Source organism: Anthonomus grandis, chromosome 17, assembly GCF_022605725.1.
Source record: "Anthonomus grandis grandis chromosome 17, icAntGran1.3, whole genome shotgun sequence".
In the NCBI taxonomy this organism is placed as follows: Eukaryota; Metazoa; Arthropoda; class Insecta; order Coleoptera; family Curculionidae; genus Anthonomus; species Anthonomus grandis.
In genome coordinates this window covers 4,112,775-4,138,686 of record NC_065562.1, presented here as the reverse complement: position 1 = coordinate 4,138,686, position 25,912 = coordinate 4,112,775, and the positions used below count along the sequence as shown (strand labels likewise).

The following is a 25,912-nucleotide window of genomic DNA, read 5'->3' as shown; positions in this document are numbered from 1 at the left end:
TGTCAGCGATGTGAAGAAGAGTAAAGCTGTCCTTTTTAGTTACGTTATTAAGCTGCCGGTAATCTAAGCAGATTCTGGTCAAGCTGTTTTCCATCTTTTCCAATACCACCGGGGAAGACTATGGACTATTATATAGTTCCTTGGCCCTACTCTCAACGATGTTATCAGCCTCCTATCTCTTGGCCAGTAGTAGTCTTCGAGCTATCTGCCGTGTGGGATTAACATTTTTTTTTTGTACTTGACTATGTTGGTTCTCTATTTCTTCCCAGTATCAAAACCATCTCTATATCTGTGTATCCTATGCCTCAGCCTTTTTTTGGTCTGGCCTGTTTAATAAAAGAGGATAATGATTCAGATTCATTAAACTCATAGGAATACTCCTTCCGGCACGTACTAGGGTCTTTCCGCCTATCTCTCGACCAATAGTCTCGTCATGAATTATAGGTTCGAACATATCTATTTTTCATCCGTGGTCTTGCTTTCAACGTAGCCTTCCAACAACGATCTCGCTTCGTTCTATTTTCAAAGCTTCCTCCGGAAGTAGGACTTGAACACTTGTAATCTCACTTACGATGAAAATCAAATTTCTTATTGTTTATCTTCAGGACTCTCTGCTTAAAGCTTAACTCGAAGTTCTTGGTGTCCATTTAAGTCCGGCCCGATGATCACTTCATTTGAAATCTCAGCCACGTGACGTTTGTTTTAATTATAGTAAAAACCTAGTTTGACACCATTTTAATTGTCGAACCTTCGCTGCAGATTGTACTATGTCGGGTCTTAGCAGCACAGTGCTGGATACATGTGTCAAGTGTACATGTGAAGGGTTCCATCCATACAAGCGTCAAAGAAAACACGGTTGGTATCGCTGCAGCGGGGATATCCGGGTGGTATTTACGGGGGCTTGCTGAATACGTTAAAATATTGAAAGACTAGAATCCGTAAACAACAACTTGTTTGAGTTCAACATGTGTTCAGGGACAAGAAGGTGTTTTGTTTACAATAATATTTACCGATTCTCTGTTGTCAAGTCACACACATTTTTAAAAGAGAAAAATTTCATATATTAACACATATAATGTTAATTTAACTTACTTGTGTTGGATTAAACATAAAAAGTAAAAATAGATATAAGTTATTTTAAAAGCAAAAATAACATCTTTAAACCAAAAAAAAAAATTATTATCATTTTTAAATATTATATTTTTAGAGTTGATATTGAGCAGTCGTACGAGACAGTTGTGTTTTGATCCCGCATTAAATCGACGCAACGTGATGTTTGTGCTAGTATTCGCTAAATTTAAAAAATAGTTCCTGTTTTATTGAACTATGCATGTTTTCTGCAGTGCTTATTTGTTCCTGTTATTCCTAAAGAATTCCGGTTTAACTAAAATCGCTTTATCATTAACCTTTTCTCGTCATCAATTTTTTGAACTTTAAAAAACTCAATTTTAAAATGGCCGAGTTAAAGTGTGATTCCTGCCAAAAATCGTTCTTGGAAAAAGGATAAATATAAATTTCGCTGTAGTGGTGAATGTCACCGGAAGTTCTGTATGACCTGTACTGGACTCGACAAGGCTACCACAAACGTGATTTACCATCAAAAGTTCCACAATGTTCGATTTTTCTGAAATGTATGTGACTGAAATGAAGCAAAAAGTAAGCAAAAAGTCATAAACTTTTCATCTATATTTATGGACAATCATAATGAGTCTATTTAGATCCAGATTTATAACTCCGCAAAGGCAGACCTATTAAAGGAATTGAGGGATCTGTGTAAAACTGTTAATCAAATGGTACAGATCGTAGAGAAGAGAAAGTTAGCTGCTAAAGATAAGTCTAAAATTAGTAATAACCTACTACCACTAAAAAAGTCCATCTCAATTCAAACTGATAACGCATATATATATATATATATATATATATATATATATATATATATATATGCGTTATATATATATATATATATATATATATATATATATATATACACACACTAAATAAGCACTTTTCAGATAAGGAAGAAATACCAAAAATTACTCCTCTACCCTGCAAAGAAGAGTGGGATTATGTGCTAATTTCTAAAATTTCATCATCTTATATACCCAAGCAGCTTGGACACTATATAAAAAAAACTAGAAACTAGTGACTTTGTTCAATGTTTTCCAATGCTGAAGAATAGGAACAGTTCAGACTCCGATTTTAAAGTGAGTATACACAACAAAGGCAACTTAAAGCTGCTAGACCCAACTATGTGACCGCACTGTAAAATTGGGAAAATGTAAAATTTGCATAAAAACATGCGAAGGATGATGAGGGAAAATTTATGGACCCGATGACTCCTCCAATAGTGAAACTGTCCCGAAGATCTGATACAGAAAATAGTCGCTATTTCTTGGCTAGACTGAGGGATCCTTCCATTTTAAAACCTCTCAGGCTCTTTCTTTCCTTTCTCCATGACGAACCTTCAAGTACATGTTTTAAAGGCCACACAAACACCAGCATTAAATTAATGCTAGCAGAGAGACTTCCTAGCGACTTAGACTCGTTGCGAAAATTATACTATCGCTTCAAGCACCCTTTGAAAAATCTGACGTTAGCAAGCTTAGTGTATTTCTCTTAAATGTTCAGTCCTTAAGACAAAACAAATGAGTTATTTCTCTTATTAGAAGAGCTAAATTTTCCAAAAATTGTCCCTATAACTGAACATTAGCTAAATATAAATGAGCCAGTGTTTGTTCAAAATTATAGAAGTTCATTTCAACTTTAATAGAAGTAATTTATCTCATGGAGGTACTATGAATACTGTCTACTAACAAGGACTTCTCGGCGATAACGATATTTGATAACCTATTGTCTGAAAAAATATTTGAATTTTCAATTGTCTACCATAAGTATTATGACCATTATATTGTTTGTATTTACAGAACACCTGTTGTACAGGAATTCTGTCAAAAATTACTGAGCTTGCTAGAATCCCTGCCTTTAAAAAGTAAATGAATATTATGTGGCGATCTCAATATTGATTTCTCCAGTATGTGTGTGCTGCTCAAGAATTACTTCAGTCTATTTTCGATTCTTTCGGTATTGTCATGCATATTAACTTACCTAATAGAATATCTAAAACCAGTTCTGCTACCATAGACGATGGCGTGTTATCTTTTAATCCGGAATTCGCTGGCTGTACTGTTTTTATTTATGGTTTCGCTGATCATAAAGTAGTACTAGCTATATAAAATCCCAAAACATAAATAAGACACGCAAATTACGACGTATTTTTGGAGGTAAAAACTTTCTAAACTTCAAACACCTGTCAAACCACTGATTAGAACTTCCTCTCTAATGATGTCGATACGAGGTTTTCTAGGTTTACCAAATTATTGTCTAGCCTTGCTTTCCAAGCCTTCTCTTCAGCCTGTCAAAATCAAACATCATAAACCCTGGTCTACTAGAGGCTTACGTTTATCCGACAGTGTCTTCTTCCATGATTATGTAAGACTTAACAGAAAAATGTATGACAAAACCATAAGGGCTGTCAAGGATATTTATTATAAGAGGCTAGCCAAAGCAGGTAATGTTGGCAGGAAAACATGATCTATTGTGACCATGTTTTCACTATGTGACTCATTATGAAATAAGCCTTCTTCGTCTGGCTCAATCCTTACTTCACCTGATTCCCTTAATGGTTATTTTGTAAATGTTGCAAAAAACATAACAAATATTAACTCCTTCCTATGATCCACTTTTATACCTCCGTAATAAAAATGTATACAGATTGTTTTTTACGATCATAGTATTAGCGGAGCTTCGCAGTATAATAAATGACATAAATGAAACAAAACATCATCTGGGACAGATAGGCTTATCCTAAAAATGTTTTTAAATCTCCTAGAATGCACCTTAAATCATCTAACGAATTTAATATTTATTTTAATTATTATTCCCGTACATAAGAAAGGTGATAAAGAACAAGCAATCGTCCAATTGCACTCCTTCCAAAGGAAAAAGAACGATTTTTTTCCTTTTTAGTAGAGTATACTCCTGTCTAAACAACGATCACTCGACTGTCTAAACACAATTTTCTGCGATTTCTCTAAAGGTTTCGACTATGTAAATCATAATATCTTAATTAATAAATTGGAGAACTACGAGTTTAGAGGAATACCTCTCGAATGGTTTAAGACTTATCTTAATGACAGAAGTCACCTTGTAAGGGTTATTATGACCACGTCTTCTTAAAAGCCGATAGAATGTGGGGTGCCTCAAGGATCAGTCTTGGGCCCCATTTTATTTATACTGTTTATAAATGATATCGCTAGTCTGGAAATCAGCGGTAATATCTGTCTATTTGCGGACGATACAAGTTTTACTTGGACCAATCCGGATATTAAGACACTACATAGAACCGTATCAAATGACTTACTCCCTATTAAATTAGTAAGATGCGATTTTAATCTTTTGTGCCTTAACGTTTCTAAAACGAAAGTCTTGTCTTACAAAAATAAGTTTGAACCATTTTTACTTCATAACACCAGTTTGGACGTCGTTGATTCCTTGAAGTTTTTGGAACTTATCGTAGACCAGACCTTAAAATGGGACATGCACATCGATGCCTAGTCCAGTAAATTTTTTTTTGTACTTCGGTTTCCAGGGAATTAAACTTGGCAGCGTCTAGATCAGTATATTACGCTCCTTTTGGGTCTCATTTCCGATATGCCCTTCCATTCTGGGGTACGTGTTGTGCGACTCAATTTGAGCGTATTTTTAAACTACAAAAGAGACCTGTTCGTTATTCACTGAGACTAATTAGTAGAACTCCCTGTTAAGAATTCTTTAAAAAATATAAAATATTAACTCGTCCTTTATTCATATTTGAATCCATTCATATAATCATCAAATTCATATAATCTTTTTCCACATTTCGCAAGGCTTTAAAAGCATACTTGCTGGAGAAAGAATTATAAGCAGTCAACCATTTTTTTTTAATAAATAATATCAGAAAGTTATAAATATTTATTTAATTAAACTTTTTACTTTTTTTTTAATATTTTTTTTTAATAAGACTATGTACTAAACTTATATATTGTGACCGCGGAAAATTTTGATTTTATAGTACAAAGATTTATAGTAATGTATTTATGAGTATTTATATTTTTTCATATATTTTTTTTATTATTTTATTTCTTAACATCATACCAAGAGAGAACCGTCATCATAAACGTAGAATAGGGGATCATAGAAATAAACCTAAATAAAAACCCGAATTTAAAGTGTGTGTGAAATACAAGAATCAGAATCTTATTAATAGAAAAGTAATTCAACATTTAAAAAAAAAACTTTTCTATTAATAGGCTATAAAGAATAAAAAACTCAAGTTATTATTATTATTATTATTATCATTATTTTATTAGATAAAAGCCAAGAATTTACATTCTGTATAGCTCTATGAACTAAGTAGGCATTACAATATATTTCAATAAATCTTCAAATGTCAGCTTCCAAATTTAAACACTAAACATGTCCAATTTATCCAGACGATTCTTAAAACAGTTTACAGAAGGAGCAGTTATGACATTTCCGGGTAACGAATTCCAAACATCGAACACTCTATTAGGCAAAAACATTTGACCTGCTTTTGTTTTATACATCTGTTTTTTAAATTTCAAAGTGTGACCGCGAAGTTTAATATCCCGATTTCTTTCAAATAGTTCGTTTAGATCACAGCCCAAATAATTATAAAGGATTCTGAATGTAAAAATTAAATCATCACGAAGCTTTCGTTTATCAAAAGTTAGCAAGTTTGCATTTGAAATTCTCTCGCTGTAGGTAGGTCTCGGCATACGCAAACCATCCGTAGATAGTGTAGCGCGTCGCTGCAACAATTCAAGTAAATTTTTGTCGCGCACCAGATGGGACCTGCATATTCAATAATAGGCCGGACAAACTTGGTATACAACTTCATAAAATTGTGAAATGGAATTTTAACAAAAGCTTTTTGTAGCAGATACAACATAGAATTTGCACGTTCACAATTGACACGATATGCTGGGACCAAGAGAGATCCTCCAGATTTTTTCCTAAATGTAACACCACACACTTCTCCGCGTTAAGAGGAAGTAACCATTCACTGTACCACTTCCAAATAGTGTCCAGATCGGTTTGCAATTGTTGATGAGAAGTTAGGGGGACTGCATATATTTTTGTGTCGTCAGCAAACATTGATACCCAACATTTTAGTTCTGAAGGTAAATCACACGTGTAAGCCAGGATCAGGAGAGGGCCGAGGACGAAGCCCTGAGGGACTCCGCTGGATACTGGATAGAATTTTAACATGGTGCCCCCCACCCTCACACTGAACTTTCTGTTTTTTAAAAAGTCTTCAATCCAATTTAACAATTCTTCTCTAATGCCAAGATGCTCTAGCTTATGTAACAATCGTGTCGTGGGAACTAAATGAATCAAATGACTTAGCAAAGTCGAGGTAGATGACATCTGTTGGTTGGTTTTTGTCTAAGGCTGTTATCCACTGGTTAAGGCATTGAAGCAGGTTAGTAATCGTAGAGCGACCCCTTACAAATCCGTGTTGGATATTGGGTATTACATAATTTTCAGTAAAGAATGTATGCACTTCATCTCGAACAATGGAATCCATAATTTTTTAAAGACGAATCGTTTTTTAATTTTTGAATTTTTTGTTTAATTTTTTCCTTATTCATATTTATTGTTGTTATTGAGTTTAAGATACGAGGACAGTGTGGGCTAGGTAATATATCTAGTTCAGGCCTTTTAGTAAATGCCTGTTCGAAAGTTCTCGCCAACTCTTCCGCGACTTGCATTTCATTTTCACACATGCTGTTGTTGCCCCTTTTTTAGTAACGGTATTGAAACCCTTGATTTAATTGAGGAGCGAATATATTTAAACAGTTTTTTGGGGTTTTTGTCGTTTGCTAAATTAATTTCAAAATTTTGGCGGGCATTTTGGATTAATGTCATTTCTTGAACCCTTATATTTTAGCCAGAGATGTTTCTTCCGTTTAACCATGTTAAAAATATTTTTATTTATCCAAGGTTTCTTTGCTTTCTGTCGCATTGGTTTTTCCTAAGAATTCAGGGTAATAGAGTCGCAAAGAATATTATAAAAAACTGACCACATTTCAGATGAGGTTTCACAGGATATAAACATTTGGTCCCAGTCCAACTTTCCTAGATCATTACAGACATGTTCGAAATTTGTCACCAAGTATTTATGTTGACTAGTGCTCTGTTTTCTATTGTAGGATTTTGTAGAAAATTATTCCATTGTAGGATATATTATTATCTGATGTTCCAATAGGGTCCTCGATTTTAATATTGCAAACAAGAGATTCTTCGTTTGTTAGTAATAAGTCGAGGGTCGATGGTTCCTGGTTTTGTCTGTATCTGGTTGGTTCAGTGATGAGTTGGGACAGATTACTATTTAATATTAAGTCACTAAAATAAGTTACAGAACACATAAAAGTAAAAGAAATATCTTTGCTTGCTATTTTTAATATTAGGGTGTCTGTTGTTAATATTAGATGTTCTCAGAAGAAAATGGTAACTTTTGTGAAGAAAAATCAATTAAAATTGGTTGCTTACATAGGCGCAAACTCCGCCCCCAGGTTTATTTGTTCTATCTGTTCTAAATAAAGTATACCCGGGTAAGTCAACCAAGGAATCAGGTATTTTATTTGAAAGCCATGTTTCGGTTATAAAAATAAGATTTGGGTTTCCTAGTTGAATTTTGTACACAAACTCGTTTTATTTAGCCAACTGCCTAGGTTTGTATATAAGATTTTCCATTGGAGAAAAGATGTATCTAATCGTTTTTTGTGTCAACAGACACAATTTCTGATATCCCTTTTATGTACTTGATGATAAGGTTATCTTCACCACTAGCATTTTTACGTTCAAGTTCTTCTCGTAATTGGGTTAAATAGTTAAGTTGATTTTTGGTTTTGTCATCTGATATTTTGATAGAGCGGGTAAGGTCTATCCATTATCCACGAGTTTATTTTTGTGATGTAACAGTTTCTTTACCGTCTAGCATCAGTAAAGGTAACTTTAATGTAGCGAGGGCGTCCTCCGGGTTTTGGTACTTGGCCCAATCACACTATCGAATGGTGGAAACAAATTTATGTTTTTTCAACGTTTAACTTGAAAACGGAGCAGATTTTTAGCAAGAGCAAAATATACGTGCTATACTTGTAAGCCGCGATATTCGAATGAAGTTATTTTCATGGTTTTATTATCAGGACTGATTTTATATTTTTTGTTGCCGTGGCTGAAAAATGGCAAATTAAAATGTTAAAAATTTGCATCTTAAAACATGAAATATTAAAAAATCTATAATAATTATAAAATATTTAATTTTCAATAAAATGCTTTTTATTTGATTAGCTAATTCTTAGATACTTCATTAGGTATCTTTACTGTAATGAAGTACCTTGAAAAAAATCATAGAGTTCATAAACGGTAATATTGTTTGTATTTAAAGCATTATCTATTATTGTTATATTATATTATTATTATATTATACGTTGTCTGCATTCATTTAACTTTAAATATTGGCTTCTTTGTAGAGTATCTTATTTTATTTTATTAAAACAGTTCCTTTATATTTTAATTTAAGGATAACACTAGCATTGTTTTGTGCCTATGAAAATAAGTGACAAATTTTCATCATATATTAAAGTCTTTTTTGCCATTTCTACATGAGCATCTGGCGTCATTGCAGCAGAGATGTTGCAAGCAAACTGTCCCTAATTCCAAGGCAATGCTAATTCAACCCTTTCAATGTTCTAAGCTGAATAGAAATCACCGCTTCGCATCGACCTTCTTTAGTTTTCTGGATTGGTGCCGTATTGGATACCATATTTCACCTTAATCCAATAGCAAAAAAGTTACGTTAGTCACGAGACATTCACATTCAATATGTCAAATGCTAGTGAGTAAGATAATTTTTTAGCTATTGGTCTGATTTGATTGAAATTTGGCATTTAGAGTCTATTTAAATCCAGTTTTGTTTTGACATATGTGATATTACCTACCTTTGAATTCTTTTTTATTCTTTCAACTCTAACCAGACCTAACTACACCTGATAATCTTGTAGATGTCTGTAGTTTTTCTTTAGAATTCAAAGCTCTTTACTGCCAAGATTTAAACCTTCCAAAGTTCCAGTGCCATCCAACTCAAAAATTCATTTTATATGGATGGTAAAAAGTTGAAATTTGCCCACTCCCAATACATTGAGTATGTATTTCTAGCACTCAGTAATGCTGCGATGTATAGCCAGCGAAATGGGGTCAAATTCCTGTTTCTGATGAAATCTCAAATACAGGGTTGAGTTTCTAGTAGTCCACATTCTTTGAGAGCCACATTAATCCTGCTATTTTTCTAGATTATGTACTTGTTTGCTTTGACTTGCTGTGTAATCTCTTAAAATATAACTATAACTATTAGTATTCATCAGCAGGAACAATAGGAAAACTCTCAACCTTTCCAAAATGTTCCATAGGTTTTTAAAAAAGACCATGACATTTTATTCAGTTTTATTGTTTATTTTGGAAAAAAATTATTTACCTTTAATTTTTTCAGTCATTTTCAGTCAACGCAAGTCAGATGAAATTTTCCTGACGTCACTCTTTTTATTGTTGACAATAAATGAATAACGTTTCTGATAGACAAAGACAAAACTGTATTTCTGGCTAGAAGGACTGTGATCCTGAGTTTCGTTATTATGATAACAAATTTCATTCATCAAGCTGCGCTTGCATACAGGGATGATTTTGGAAATCCACAGCAGTTATGCGATTTGAGTGTGTTTAAAATTGTGTTGTTAACTATTTTATTAGATATTATTTGGGTATTTAAAATAATAAAAATCACTAAAATAAAAGTATATACCTGAAAGTTTTTACATCCTACTTAGTTATTAATAATTTAGTACAGTACACTGCTATACCTTCATGTCACTGGTATGTGAACTAATTTTGCGGACTCAACTTCACAAAATGCTGTAGTTACATGTGCTGATTTATTCTTATGAATTATAATGTCAGGCAACATAGGTGAATGGTGTTCATTAACCTTGGACCATAGAACATAACCAAATTAGACTGCACTAACATGTATGTCATCAAGCATGTATGTGATTATAAAAATATACAAAGAATAATTAACCATGCCGAGACATTTATATTAATTTACTGTTGATTATATTAGCGTATTATAAATAATACTTTATTGCAGTTACATGCTAACTAATCAAATGTTATAAAAATGTTAAGCGTAATTTTTAGAAATAATTTTATTCTGTTTTATAATTCTAGTTCAGTACTTTGATGGAAGATTAGATGGATTTTTTTTTGTTGCAATACAGGCTGCGTTGTATTAGGCGTACGGGTAAAATAGTGCCTAAACTATACTGTGTTGGAAAAAACTTATATGTGTGGCAAAAAAAGGTACCGAAAAATATGTAGTTATTTCAAATGGAATACCCTTTATTTCATAGCGTTATCCTTTTGAGGACAAGTGCTTTACACTGACACCTTATTTTTAAAATTTAAAAAACGGAGTTCTTATATTGCAAATGTGTATTCTTAGGATATGTTTAGTGTGCTTTAATAATTTTTTGTAGTAGGGTATATTAAAATTATTAAAATAAAGCAACTTTAAATATAGCAGTGTTCAATATAGATCAACGAAATTTTTACGGTTTTTAAAACGGTAGTTAATTTACAGTTTTTTTTATTCGAGAAACTTAAAGAAAGATTCGAAAGGACAGAAAGTGTTACGTATTAAAAACTAGCTGCAAATAAAGAAAAAAAATTTTGGTATAGTTTAACCGCTATTTTAGCAGTACGCCTTGCTGACGCACCTTGTATAAGTAATGGACCCCATGAATACTTGCTTTACTCTTATCCAGTTTATTGCCTTTTATTATTTATATAACTTTCAGAGTCTCAGCCAGTATTCCTAGTCTGCCTGGTAAATGCTCTTAAAGACCCAGAATATATATCGAAATTTGTGTGCGAAAGTTTCAGATATTGTTTACCATTATTTTTGAATACTAGGAAAAGTGAAGAGGAAAGACGACTTAAAGCCGAATGTCAGAAACTGTTACTCGTGGCAAGGAAACTATTTTCCCATCTTGGTGAGTTCTAAATCATTTTATTGACTCCAAGTATTGGGATTGTACTTATTTTATAATTTTTTTAACAGAGAATAATAATTTTGCGAATACTGTTTATTAATTTTAATATCATGATTCATATACATTATAACGTTATGACACGTTAATTAATTCATTTGTTTTTAATTTTGATCGTTTTTTGTAGGTGATTTAAGTGACTTACTTAAAGAAATCATGTCAGAGGCCAGAAGACTCACAAATGCAGAGCGTTGTTCTTTATTTTTATTAGACCCTGACCATATGCATCTAGTAGCTAAAGTTTTTGACGGAGTGAGTCCCGCGGAAAAAAGAACTGAAGTTAGAATAGCTGCTGACCAAGGAATTGCTGGTAAAAGCTAAATTTCCAATTTTCTTAGTAATTTATCATGTGCATAAAACTAACTATAAAAATCTTGATTAATAATTATTTTTGGTAAATCTATTAACGTTTGTCTAATAAATGCATATGACCCATGACTATTCGTATAATCTTAAGAAATAAAAGTAAAATTAAATAATCAAGCAATTTTCCTCTTTTCAATCTTAAATAGTTATATTTGTGCTCTATAAAAAACACGATAACATGATAACACAAACTTACGTATTGTACAGGGTTGTTATTTTATTAGGAGCCTAGATTTCCCAGAATCTACAGGGTGTGCAATAAAAAATTCTTACAAAAATTTTTTCGCAAGCAAATTTTGTGTGTTTTGTTTGTGGTGTTCAAAAAGTGCTGCACCGACTTTAACAACGAATTTTTAAATAGAACACCCCGTATATTTTTATATTTTTAGGTTCCTTGGCCGAAATAAAGGTAACTTTCTTAAGACCTACTTATCCGAATTTTGTGTAGACAGAAATTAAGGTTTTGTATTTTTTTTAGCAAAAATATGTCCTCGGCATACAGTGCTTTTTGTAATGCTGGTATTTAAGACTTTTTAATAAAATTTCTACCATGACTTAAGAAGAGTACGTCCTATTAATCGACGGTGTCCGGATATTTTAAATTCATACAGGGTGTCTCAGATAATAAGATATATTTTTAAATTTTCAATTCGCAATATTTCAGTTTTTTTAAATGGAATACGCTGTATTTTATATAGTATTTTTAAAAAGAGCAAAAAAAGCTATTTATCGATATATATATTATGTCCTATACCAAAACCTAATAGTTAAGAAAATATTTAGAATTTTATTGCAGTGATATAATTTCAACTCTCTGCAATAATAACGCTCTTTGAACAAGTTTTGCTAATTTACTATTTTACCATAATAGACTGTGAAATAACAATAGTTAATATCCGCGCTTATCGTATCCATAGCTACTGTTGTGAAAACCAGAACACTGTCAAAGTCATAATTAAATATTTGCACCAAATACGCTATTCACTAATAAGTATGAATCGTGCTTAACAATTACGTAAGCAGCTCCAGACGCGAAGAAAGTTTTTAGTAGCTTTTCATATCTCACACTGTCGATGCGCTCGATCTCTGTATAAGAAATATTTCCCGGATTTTCTAAAAATAGTAAAAACTTTAAATATTGGCTTTTTTACTACCAGTTTTTCTCTGTACTCCAAGTGTTGTTAAAAGTAGAAGTAATTTTAGTATTAGTTTAGTACCCTTAAATGTAAGTGTTGGGTAAATAAGTCTGAAGTATTATGCATTTGAAGTAGTGCTGTGTAAAAAACTGATTTTTTTTTCAATATTAAAGGGATGTAAAGAAGTAACCCTTATGTATATTTTAATGTAACTTTTGCCTTTCCTGGGATAAAATTCAACCTATGGTTGTGGTTGTTCGAAGTCAGTAGTAGAATCAGTTACGCGGTTCTACGTGGTGTAACATTAAGTGTTGCACTCCATTTAGATGTTGGGGATTCAGGAAATCTCCACCCTCCATTTCTGGTCCTTCGAGTCGGATAATTCGTCTAATACTCCAGAGAATTTTCCAATTTTTACTCCCAAGGAATGGCACCACGGATTTAGCCCTTTGAAAAAGGATCTCTATGTGAAGAAGCTCGATAAGGTATTTTGTGATGACAAAAAGGTTAGTGACTTTCTCTTTTGTTCTCTTTAACATTTATGTGTTGTAGTGTTAAAATACACTGAATCTTTATTATTTCACTAAGTAATTAAAAAAACTGTTTGGACTTACGTTATAAACCTTTCACTCTAAATTTAGTCTCTGAATGGTTTGCTGATCAGCAGCTTACCCCTTATGTAGTGTTTTTTGTTAAATATTGCCCTTTATAAATGATTGTAAAATAAGATAACTATACTTTAAATAGGTAAAAATTTTGTTTTCTCTGTAGGAACTATTTTATTCAATTTTAATGTTTTTTAAAAAACTGCATATATATCTGATTTGCTTTCAGTTTTTATAAAATAGATGACTTAAAAACTGCTCGTAAATGTTCTAAAGCTTCTCTAACTCGAATAATAAATTGGATATTAAAAAACAAAGATACTGAAAATGAGGTTAATGCTTTTAAGGCTAGAGAAAAACATTTAAATGATACTTTTAATCAGTACTCAGAAATCCAACACAAAATTGAATTTTCGGATGTAGAATATAGTGATAATGAAGATAGGGAAGGAATTGAAGACATATACGTTCGATCTCTAACTACACTCAAAAATATAATTGATTTCTTATCTCCTTCATAAACTGCCTCTGCACAATCTCGACCAATTATTGTCCAACAGCAACAGGTATCACCTCATATATCATACAATGTTAAATTGCTAGAGATTAATATTCCTTTGTTTTCTGGAATAATTTCTGAATGGCAATCTTTTTATCAATTATTTTCTGCATTAATATTAGATGATACTACATTAACTAATATACAAAAATTTATTTATCTCAAATCTTTTCTTAAAGAAAAACCACATAAACTAATTGAAGTACTCACACTAACACATTTTTTAGTTGCATTAGATATACTTATTAAGAGATATCAAAATCAATTTGCTATTATAAATTCTCCTATAAATTCTTTATTTGACTTACCAAGCATAAATAAATGTAATGCAAGCTCTTTTAAAATTAAAAATTTGAAGTGTTGAACACTGGTATTTACTAATATTAAATATACTAGAACGTAAATTAGATTTTGGTACGCGCAAGGCTTTTGAGTCAGATAGGAATCTGAAAATAATGGCTACAGTCAATGAATTGCCTACATTTTTGGAGCGACGATCGACTGTTTTAGAAAATCTGTCAATCTCTGATGTGCCTTCTGAAAAACTTTTTAAACCTCAGAAATATGTGTTATAAACCTCGAAATAACGGATTTTCTCATTTTGCCAACTATAGTGTTGTTAAGCCCCCTAAAAAGTTATCGTTTACTGGAAACACACCGTCATCTAATAAACATTGTATATATTGCTCAAGTGATGGACACAGAATTTATTCATGTCAGGAATTTAAAAACTTGCAGCATACAGAAAAAACTAAATTTATTCACAGTAAACAAATGCATATTAATTGTTTAGGAACTAAACATACAGAAAGCTCTTGCTCCTCTCAAGGATGCTCAATTGATTCAAGAAGACATCATACACTTTTGCATATTAATTCTTTAAGTAGAAATTTTTCACAAAATCCTGTACCTGTCTTGTCTCAAAATAAACCGTCACATTTAAACAATCCACCCTCTAATCAAAATACCAGAAGTCTAATATGTAATCAACAACCTTAGAAAATAATCTATAAAATGAATGCTAGGACCGGACTCGGGGAGAGTCATATAAAGTTTCAATGCTATCAGCTCTTTCAATAAAAAATTCTCATATTTTATTAGCAGTGGTAACTCTATGCTCTCTTAATAATACCCCTATACAAGCTAAAATACTTTTAGATACTGGAAGTCAAAATTCGTTTATAACTAAAAAACTTGTATCAACCCTGGAATATACTCCTTATGATCACGTATTACACATTACAGGTATATCTCAAAATTCGCCAATATCCAAGAAAATGGTTGATATTTTTATTTACTCTAATGTTTATTCAGACCAAAGGTTTTTAGTATCTTCTGCCATATTGGAAAAAATAACATGTAATCTGGCACAAGTTCCTATTGACACCACCGGTTTAAATATTCCTGAATATTTCCAACTAGCGACCCAAGCTTCTCTACTCCTTCAGAGATAGACATTCTCATTGGTGCTGATCTTTACTATGATTTGCTAATAGAAGAAAACTTTAAGTTAGGAAAAAATTTGCCCTATCTACAAAATACATATTTAGGCTGGGTTATAGCTGGCAATATCACACAATATCGAAACAAGTTTTTAACACAAACAAGTCATGTCACCCTGATTAATGAAAGTGTCCCACTGCTTTCAGCAACTGAAATCAAACTCTGATCTAGACAAAACTCTTTCACGAATTTCTGGAGATTACAAGACATACCTAGTCAATCTTATCTTACTTCAAATGAAACACGCGCAGAAGAAATTTTTGCAAACACCACAAAAATTCTAGAAAATGAAACCTTTCAGGTTAATCTTCTTTTAAAAACCCACAATGAACATCAAAAACTTGGTTTTGAATAATATAGGTAGTAGAAATAACTTCTAAATGTTCTATAGCATTGGATACAAAATCTGTTTGATTTAGGCAGGCTACAGCTTCTCAAATATTTATTTGCTCTTAATTTATCGTAGTAAGCCTTTGCTTGTACACAGTGTCCTTTAATGTTCCCCACAGGAAGAAATTTAACGGAGTAAGATCTGGACTTCGGGCTGGCCAAGGGACTGTTCTATTTTGCCCTATCCAACGGTTGTACTGTTGGCTTAGGAAGTTACTTTAATTGTGGCTCCTGTGATATGGAGTGATATCTTGTTGCCATATTTATTCACTACGTTGGTAGGCCGGTATTTCATTTTCTATAAGCGGTTGTCAGAATAATCCTTGCCATATCTAAATATCTTCCTGAATTCAATTTTTTGTTAAAGAGAATTGGTCCTATAATTTGTGAGGGATACATTTTTCACCATACCTTTACGGATCCTCTTTTTCACCATATCTTTACGGATCTCAAATTTTTCAAATGGAACACCCTGTATATTTTTATCTAATTAAGTTTGTCCCTCAAATACCTTCATTTTTTATTCAATATGTCCTATAGCTAAACCAAGTACTTTTTGAGATATTTTAACATTTTTAAAATACTATGCATAAAACGGGTATTCTTTAAGTTTTGATCAAGATTGCTTTAAAGAAATTATTGAAGAATTAGAATTATTACTTTTCCTACAATTATTATTATTATTATTATTATTATTATTAATATTACATACTTGAAAAATTAACCAACACAATTATTCACCTAAACTGCTATTCATCAATTACAATTATTATAAATTGTGTTCAATATGACCTCCCAAATTTTGTACGCAAGCGTTTACCCTTTTTGAGAATGAGTCATTAACCTTTTCCAACATAATTGGCGTGACTGTTTGAAAAATCTCCCGAATTTTATTTTTCATATTTTCACTTGTGGTAGAAGTTGTCTGATAGACTTTTTCCTTCACATATCCCCATAAGAAAAAATCCAGTTTGGTCAAATCTGGGGACCTTGCGGGCCAATGGACCGGCCCCCCTCTCTATATCCACCGGTCATCAAAATGCTCATTTAAAAAATTTCTAACAGCATGGCTATAATGAGCTAGAGCGCCGTCATGCTGAAACCAAATCCTATCTCGAACATGGTCAGGCAACGTTTGTAGAAGGACATTAAAATCGTTTTGTAAAAAGTTTAAATACATTTCACCTGTAAGATGTCCATTAAAAAAGTCCGGTCCAATAACGCAATGACCTATTATTCCTGCCCAAACATTAAGCGATTATCTATGTTGATAATGAATTTCTCGGGTGAAGAATGGATTGCTGGTGTCGTAATAATGAAAATTATGTTTATTATGGAATGTAGCTTCATCCGAAAAAAGCGTAAAATTAAAAAATTCAGACTGAAGTGCTGACGTGCGCTTACTGACAGAAAGCCATTCTTCTTTCATAATCCTGCGGAAGTAATTCCTGGAGTTGAATATGGTAAGGATGGAGTTTTTCGCTTCGAAGCATGCGAGATATTGGTGTTGCACTAAAGGGTAATTCTTTAGCAAGCTGCCTAACGCTTTTATGAGGACCTTCAACGACACTTAAAGCTACTGTCATCATGTTTTTCTCATTTGTAACTGGCTTCACCTGTTTATGTTTTTCATAAATTACACTTCCTGTTCTCTCAAATCTTTCTTTTAATTTTTGAAACACTTGTGCTTGGGGATGTGTCATTTCAGGATAAAGTTGCGCATAAATTCTAGATGCTAAAAGGCTATTTCTTTCAGCAGCTCCAAGGGCATATATCATATCAACAAATTCCTCACGAGGAAAATTCATATTGATTACAAAATGAACAATTATTATCATTATCAACCTGACAATTATTATTTGACGTTTAAACCAATGTTTGTAAGCAATCTTGATCAAAACTTAAAGAATTCCCATTTTATGCATAGTATTTTACAGAAAAGTTAAAATATCTGAAAAAGTACTTGGTTTAGCTATAGGACATATTAAATAAAAATAAAGGTATTTGAGGGACAAACTTAATTAGATAAAAATATACAAGGTGTTCCATTTGAAAATTTTGAGATACTGCGTATTTAATTTCAGCAAATTTAAAAGTTCTTTAAAAACACCCTGTATTAAAAAATTACAAATTATCATACTCAGCCGAGAGGAGGTACCCTGGACTAACTATGGTACAAGTTTCATAGGCGCAGAATAAATTTTAAGTTAATTATGATTTTTTAAACGAACCCTCTAAAAGGCAAAAAATAACATAAAAAAATTAATTACGTTGCAACGCCGCATGGAAATTTTAAAAACGCTATACCAAAGTAAAGTACTCTTTTTGCATCACATTTTAGTACCATAATATACAAAGCGTCCATTTAAAAAAAATCATATTTTATAGTAATGTTTTGTGACACACCCAGTATACATAAAAATATTTTTAGTTCGTAGGTTTTTGTCAACCCTACAACTTTGCTGTAGAACTTTTTGCTCTACCTCGTATAGTTAAGGCGCTATCTTAGCCGTACACCTTGTTGGCACACCCTGTATAAAATGTTTTAAGAGAGATTTCAAGTTAAATAATATTATTATTATTATTAATTAAAATATTATTCTACTGCGGTGAAATAGTAAATTAGCAAAATTTGTTCAAAAAGCGTTATTATTGTAGAGTTGAAATTATATCACTTCAATAAAAGCTCATGATATGTGCTATTTAAAAAAATGAAGTAAATGCAAAAATTAATGGTTTGCACATTTTAAATAGGCATGTAAAAGATTAAAGTCGTAAAATGCAATGAAAACTATTTTTCCGTGTAGTATAAAACAAAAGGTAGCAAATATAGTATCATTGTTTTCAGAATATTATTTTCTATCGAAATACGTAATAATATACCAAGTGTCCCATTTAAAATAAGAAAGTTAGTGTCACTTTCTGTTAAACCGAAAGTGGTGGAAAACAATGGAATATGTCAAAAGATGCTCTTCTATCGATATACCAAATTTAATTTTTGTATCTTAAAAAGTAAAAAAGTTATTCAAAGTGTTCCCTTATTTCTGTATCCCCCGGTATATTTTCTCTTATTTTAAAATTAAATTTATGTTTTATTATAATTTAGTGAATCTTGGAAAAAAACGGTGGAGGAACACTTTCATAATTTTTGCACCTGTGTGCTTTTCGAATTATTCAATTGTTCAGTTCAGAATAGATAGGCTATTTGAATTTACTTTTTGGGCTCATTCAATATCAGTTAAGTAAATATTTGGAATATATGGCTTCGCAGTAATATTAAGGTTGGTGGCAACATATTTTTTAAAGTCGCGTTTTAAATTAGGATTTGGGTTATACAAGATAAAATGTATATCAGGTCAGATAATTTTTTCTGCGATTTTGCTAAAATGTTCCGCAAGTTTGTAATTTTTTAAGGTATTATTTTGAGGTTCAGATTAGCAAGATCAGCAACATCTTTTTTTTTAGGACGTTTATGTCCTCACGGCATCGGAGACGAAGTTTTCTTTGCCTTTTTTATCACAGATTTTCAATTTCTCTAATTTTAATCTCCAAGGTATTAGGCGAGAATTGGGCTTTTTGATTTTTGATAGGCACGATTGTGATCTGTTGCAATAATAAATGTTTGGCTATATAAGTAGAGGCAAAAAAAGGTATTGGACTCAACTCAAATTATATTCTTTATTATAGGAGCTCATTTTCGATAGTAGAATAATTTCGTTCAGCAGAGTTATCGAATAATAAGCAGTCAAAAATTATTCTAAAAAAGTAAGCTATCAAGGAGGGTGATATTAAAGGCACCGGTGATGAGTTTAAAAGCAAGGTATGCAAGTATAGGGGAGTTAATAATCAATCAATCAATTCTGACATTTGATGAAAGCTTTTTGATACTCTTGTCAATGAACTTAAAACTAATATCAAATCGCGTTTTAACGTAATTAGAATAAATCGTGACCTTTTTTCAAGTTGTTATTGGGAATGTTATTTTTTGTTATTTTAGGTTAGTTTTTAATAAATCTTCGATAATACTAAATTAACCCTAAGAACGATTTTATCTCTTTGAGAGATTGTGGCACTTTGATTCATTTCCCAGAGTCTTTTTAATATTTTTCTGATATGATCGATGTGACCAAATTCCATCTTGAGATTAAATTTGGAAGAAATGACCACGTCATTAATAGAAAAAGACAAAAATTGATAAAGAAAAAATTGTACAGCTTTTTACGCAAAACTTCATCCATTATTCTTTGGAATGTGTCTTTTCCAATCCAAAGGGCTTTTTAGGTATTCAAAATATCTCTATTGCGCATTGTTGTCAAGGGCGGTAAAATAAATGCATCTGCCCACATTACAAGTTTTTTTCTGGCATAACGGTGTTCCAGAAGAGAGTCTATTCTTGAGTTCTAATATATTGCCTAATTAATTTTTTCCGCCACCAAGTTCCTGTGACCTAAACGATTAGAAGTCAACAACTAACAACGTCTACATCCGCTTATAACTTTTGCTTTAAAATGAATTTATTAATTTTTAGTTTTAATTATTAATTAATGGTTATTGTATAAATAACGGTTATGAGTGGGATAGATTACGAGAGTCTTATGTTCGACTGTTATGTTCGAGTGGACTTATGATGATGAAGATGTATAAATAACAATTAATAATAACCCTAAAATTTATTTATACCGTAGGACATGTAGCTGCAACTGGAGAAATACTTAACATAAAAGACGCGTACAAGCATCCACTTTTTTACAAAGGCATGGATGAAACTACAGGTTTTAAAACTCGAAATATACTCTGCTTTCCTATTAGGGATGAAGATAATATAGTAGGAGTCGCCCAACTTTGTAATAAAATGGGCGGTCATTTTGACTATTTCGATGAACAAGTAGCAAATGCTTTTAGTATCTATTGTGGTATATCGATTATGCATAGCCTAGTCTATAAGAAAATTCAAGATGCGCAGGCGAGAAGTCGCCTTTCTAACGAGCTAATGATGTATCATATGAAAGTAAGTAATAACGTAATGATTAAAATATATCCTTACTGATGAGACTCGAACGCATCTTACAATGCTTGTCACCGTTAGCTTCTTCTTGGTCTTTTATTTTTCTTTTAAGTTTTTTGATTAATGCTTTCATCTGTATCCCAATTGAGTTTTAAAAAAAGGCAGGCTTAGATATGTTGAAGAACGGGTATTTTTTCTTAATGCTGATATTTCTTCCCTTAGTCTTAGTCTTAAGTGGAGACAAATTACATAACTGATGCTTTTATGAAAATAATATTAGTTTTGTATATAAAAAACCTTTAATACTATCTAATAACTAAGATCATACTGTCTCACTACTTTCAAGGGTATGTTTGAGTTTTTTTAAGACAAAAATCTTTGCTCCTTAATTGGAAAAAATCTGAAAAGGTTACTATTTTCATATTAAAGATATTGTAGCGAACAAAAATTTGATTAAACTACCCATAAATGCTATAAATGTTGCAGAATTTAGTAACATCATTTGAATGCAACAAACGCTGCATTAGGTTTAATACATTTTGTGTTAATAATCATATATAATTTTTAATAGTTAGGTTTTTAATTTAGACTAGGTTTAGCTATCGGCAAAAGTTAGTAAAAATTAGGTTGTCTATAATTTCCCCACTGATCACATTGTAAATAGCTGTTTTGAAAGGGGCTAAATATACTTTTGCCTTTTCGAAAGATTTTCTTTCAAAGCGTTTTCTTTTCTAGGTCAGCAACCAAGATGTTCTAGATGTAACAATGTGCCCTGGTGAACATGAAATTCCAGGTTTCTCAAAATTCAGTTTTACACCTCGCAAAGTCCTTTTAAAAGAATCTCCTTGCTTTGTGTTAAAAATAATGCAAGACTTGGGCTTCATTGAAACATTTCGAATCAAAAGAGATACCTTGGTTCGATTTATTTTGTACGTAAGGAGAGGATACAGGGACGTGCCCTATCATAACTGGTCTCATGCTTTTGCTGTCGCGCATTTCGCTTATTTGGCAATCAAGAATTTTCAACTAACTGAAAAAGGTTTCTTCACGTAAGTATGGCAATGTTTCTTGTATTACCAATATATTTTTATAAAATAGTCTTATTTGTTGTTCTATTAGTTTTATAGGGTTCATCCTAGTTTTTAAAAGTTCATTTTATTTGAGTTCCCCATTTAAGCTCCATTTTAGGTTGGTTCATCGGTCAATGCAAATCAGGCAGCAGTTTTGTAATCTCACGCTGTTAATAAAAAAATAGACACAAAGTGTATGGATTTCGTCACAGTTTTATATGTTATAATCTCGGCCTAAAAAAAATATTGCTAACTACCTAGATAACTAAAATTCAAAAATATAAACCTATACTATATATTACAAAAAAAAACAGTAAACATTACATTACATCGTTAGAAAAGTTATAATACTTAACTGCCTAGTCGGCTAGGTAGCTATCTACATCATACAAATATTTATTGGCTAGGAATTCCTTTAACTTTCTTTTAAATGTCAAAACCGTTTTGCTAATCTTGATATCATTCAGTAATTTGTTGTATAGTTTTGTACCTATTCTTAATACACATTTTTTAGATATAAGTAGTCTGCTATGAGGCATGGATAAGTCATTTCTAGAAGGAGTTGGGTAATTATGAAAACTACCATTAACAGTAAAGGAATTAAAATTATTAAAAACATATAAGCAAACTTCAAATATATACACACACAGGACCATCAAAATTCTATATTCCCTAAAAAGAGGTCTACAGGAAGTCATCGGTGATACTCCGCCAATACACCTAAGAATCTGTCTTTGGCTAATAAATACTCGACGTGCATGCGACGTACAGCCCCAGAGCTGAATACCGTAGAAAATTCGTGAGTGTATAATAGCGTGGTATAGACAAATTAGTTGATTAATTTCCATTACCACCGTAAGGTTCCTAATGAAATCCTAAGGTTCCTAATATAATATAATATAAACTACCGAGCTTCATGGACAACTCAGAACAATGAGATTCCCAAGAAAGTGAATCATCCAATGTTAAGCCAAGAAACTTAACTGAGTTTTGGCGTTCCAAACAATCGTTATCGTTAGTTACACATAAATTAATATCACTATATATTTGACTATTACATGCATAAAAAACCATGTAATTAGTCTTTTTATTGTTCAAGTAAAGTTGATTTAAAATAAACCAATTACTAAGTTCCTCTAAGGCTTTTGCACCAGATACATCAATTGTCTCCATGTTCTGGCTTCGGACCAGCGCAGATGTATCATCAGCATACATGGTGATAATACATATATGTGTTATTGCGATTTTATTAAGGTTTTCAGACTGCATACTAGATCCGGAGCTATCCCTCACTAGTGATATTGTGGACATATTGTGAGCGATCTGCTAAAAATGTTGTAAACCAACTCAACATTACTCCCCTTACACCATAGAATTCCATTCTATCCAAGAGTAAAATGTGATCATCTATGTTAAACAACCTGCTGAGATCACAAAATATCCCAACAGTTTGCTCACCCGCCTCAGGAGCCTCGATTACCCCCGACAAAAATGCCAAAACAGCAGACGTCGTGGACCTACCAAACAAAAAACCATGCCTGTCGAAATAATTTGATTTTTTTTCAAATAAGATATAAACCTCCTCCAGACCTTATCATTCATAAGAGCATGCCTAAAATTGTCCACATTGTTTTGGGTACAATTTCTGTTGAACATAGTAAACCGTTCAGTGTTGTTTTTAAATAGACCGGTATTAAAAAATATGTTTTTATGATCTGATATTGTATTATTTTGAATAACCGCATCAGCACAGTCAGATAAATTTGTGAAAATTAAATCCAATATGGTAGCACTTTCAAGGACAATAAAATTAAATTAAACTGCCCATTACATAGTTAAATTTCTGGTTTTCTAGAAATATTAAAATCATCAGTTGGTGCCCTATAACATAAAAAAAATTAACAAAAACTTATTTGGTGCATAAGGATATGATACCCCACATAATTCGATATCCCTTTCTGGACAAAAATTATCCAATTTAATAATATCACAATGTATGTCATTATGTGCCCAGATAGCTGTGCCACCATGAGCCAGATTATTGCGACAATAATGTGCACGTAGACAATATCCCTCGATAACCATAAAATTTATAGTATTTTTTTATTACTGTGAGACGAAAAAAAAATAAATTTTTTTTTCGTATAGTTAATTTTAAAAATCTGATTTAGAAGTATTGAAGCCTCTAACATTTAACAACATAATATCATAAAAATCTGAGCAGTCAGGTGCTATTTCTGTGGTAGTTTTACAGTCTTGGGATGAAAAAACCGATTGACACAAACCCCATTAGGCCATAATGTAGGTGCCATGGCAGCTGATAATTTACTATCATTAACGGTGACTTTAAATGACGCATAATACTGAGGATATTTAGAGACAAGTTGTTCTACTTGAACTTTGGGAAAAATTGGTTTTAAAAAATGTAACATGTCATCAACAATTGTATTAGGGTGAAGTTTATAAACATGTAGGAAAGCTAGTTTAATTAGTGGTTTCAAATACGCATCTTTATCAGAATTACAACATATAATTGGCTCATTTTTGGCTAAAATATTTTTTCGCGCTGCCATCTCTGCAAATGTAGTTTCATGATCCTTTGATGCGCCTCCGGACGCAGCTAATTCAGTCGCACTGCATATATAATATATATATATATATATATATATATATATATATATATATATATATATATTATATATATACTGCATTCCTTATATATTCCTTCCATTCCATATATATATATATATATTGCTACCTTTAAGTCAACCTGTGTTTTTATGCAGTCCAAGTTTAGATAATGTTTTTCTTCAATCAGTGGGTCACAGAACACTTCATCACTATTTTTTATCAGTTTCCTTCAGAAGGACATTTCCATCATTCAGAGCAGTACAACCCTCGGGATCTTCTTATGCACAATTTAGTAAATTAATTTCTCTTTAGTAAGCTTATTTAAGTCATTTGTAGCCTGTAATACAATCTCAGGCGACGTTATTTTAAAGACTTATTGATACACATATAAATAAGCCTCCTTTATATATAAAAGGAGTATGCTCCTGTGATAAAAGTGTATTCCAAGCGTGAGCGTGTTCCTGATTATTCCATTACAATGGTTTACGTTACAAAACCAAAAATACCTTATATTTTAAAATGTTTAAAATTAATGATTTTAATAAAGTAGTCAATAGTTTCTACTTGAGACTCCCTGTATAGATTTTTTTTATTTCAAAAAATTAAAAATACTGACAATAATGATGTGTCCAAAAACTAAAAGAAGAAAAAAATACCTAAATTTGAAATAAATTTGTTCCTTTGATCTTTAATGCACTGTAGATATAAACCCACAATAAAGCCCAGATTAACGATATCTGTAAAGGGTCTTCTATAAACTTGTCACCCTTGATTAAAATGTTACTAAAGCGGATAATAAGATAAATGTTAAATGAAATGGTTAAAATAAAAATAAAAATTGTCTATGCAGGGTACCTCAAGTAGAAACTATGGCGTCAACATTATTTTTTTAAATGGAACACTATATTATGACGTTTTAAAATTCTACGATATATTCTGAATATTTTTTTTATAGCATACCATATGCCTAAAGTCAGCAGTTTGTCAAATTTGATGTAATAGACTAATTATATAAATATATAATAAATGTATACAATATTTATTGCAACTGATGTTTAATTTGTTGTCCGTTTACTTCAATGGATTTTTGAAGTCGATAAAATAACTTCCAATTACACATTTTTAATCACTTGGGGATCGATTAGTCTAATTTCTTGTCGAATTTTTTGCTTTAAATCTTCAACATTATTTGGTCTATTCATATAAACTTTAGACCTCAAATAGCCCCATAAGAAAAAATCTAATAGGGTTATATCCGGTGACCTTGGTGGGCACTCAATCGGTCCACTTCGTCTAATCCATCTATTAGGAAAAGTTGCATCAAGAAATTGTCAAAGGGCGATGGCAAAGTGAGTAGGTCTTATTATAACCATATCTCGTTACTAGGTATGTCAGCCTCCTGTGGATTGGGGAATAGAA

General features: G+C 31.8%; 1 protein-coding gene across 3 annotated transcripts in view; it reads left to right on the top strand.

Annotated features, from left to right (window-relative positions):
* The window catches only part of LOC126746303 (cGMP-dependent 3',5'-cyclic phosphodiesterase-like), a 106,432-nt gene that overhangs the window by 66,634 nt on the left and 13,886 nt on the right, over positions 1–25,912 (top strand). For all 3 annotated transcript variants that reach the window (XM_050454478.1, XM_050454477.1, XM_050454479.1), the window contains 4 exons: positions 10,977–11,171; positions 11,356–11,538; positions 20,473–20,795; positions 21,528–21,841. In XM_050454478.1, coding sequence (XP_050310435.1) covers positions 10,977–11,171; positions 11,356–11,538; positions 20,473–20,795; positions 21,528–21,841 — 1,015 coding nt within the window. The remainder of the gene's footprint in view (positions 1–10,976; positions 11,172–11,355; positions 11,539–20,472; positions 20,796–21,527; positions 21,842–25,912) is intronic.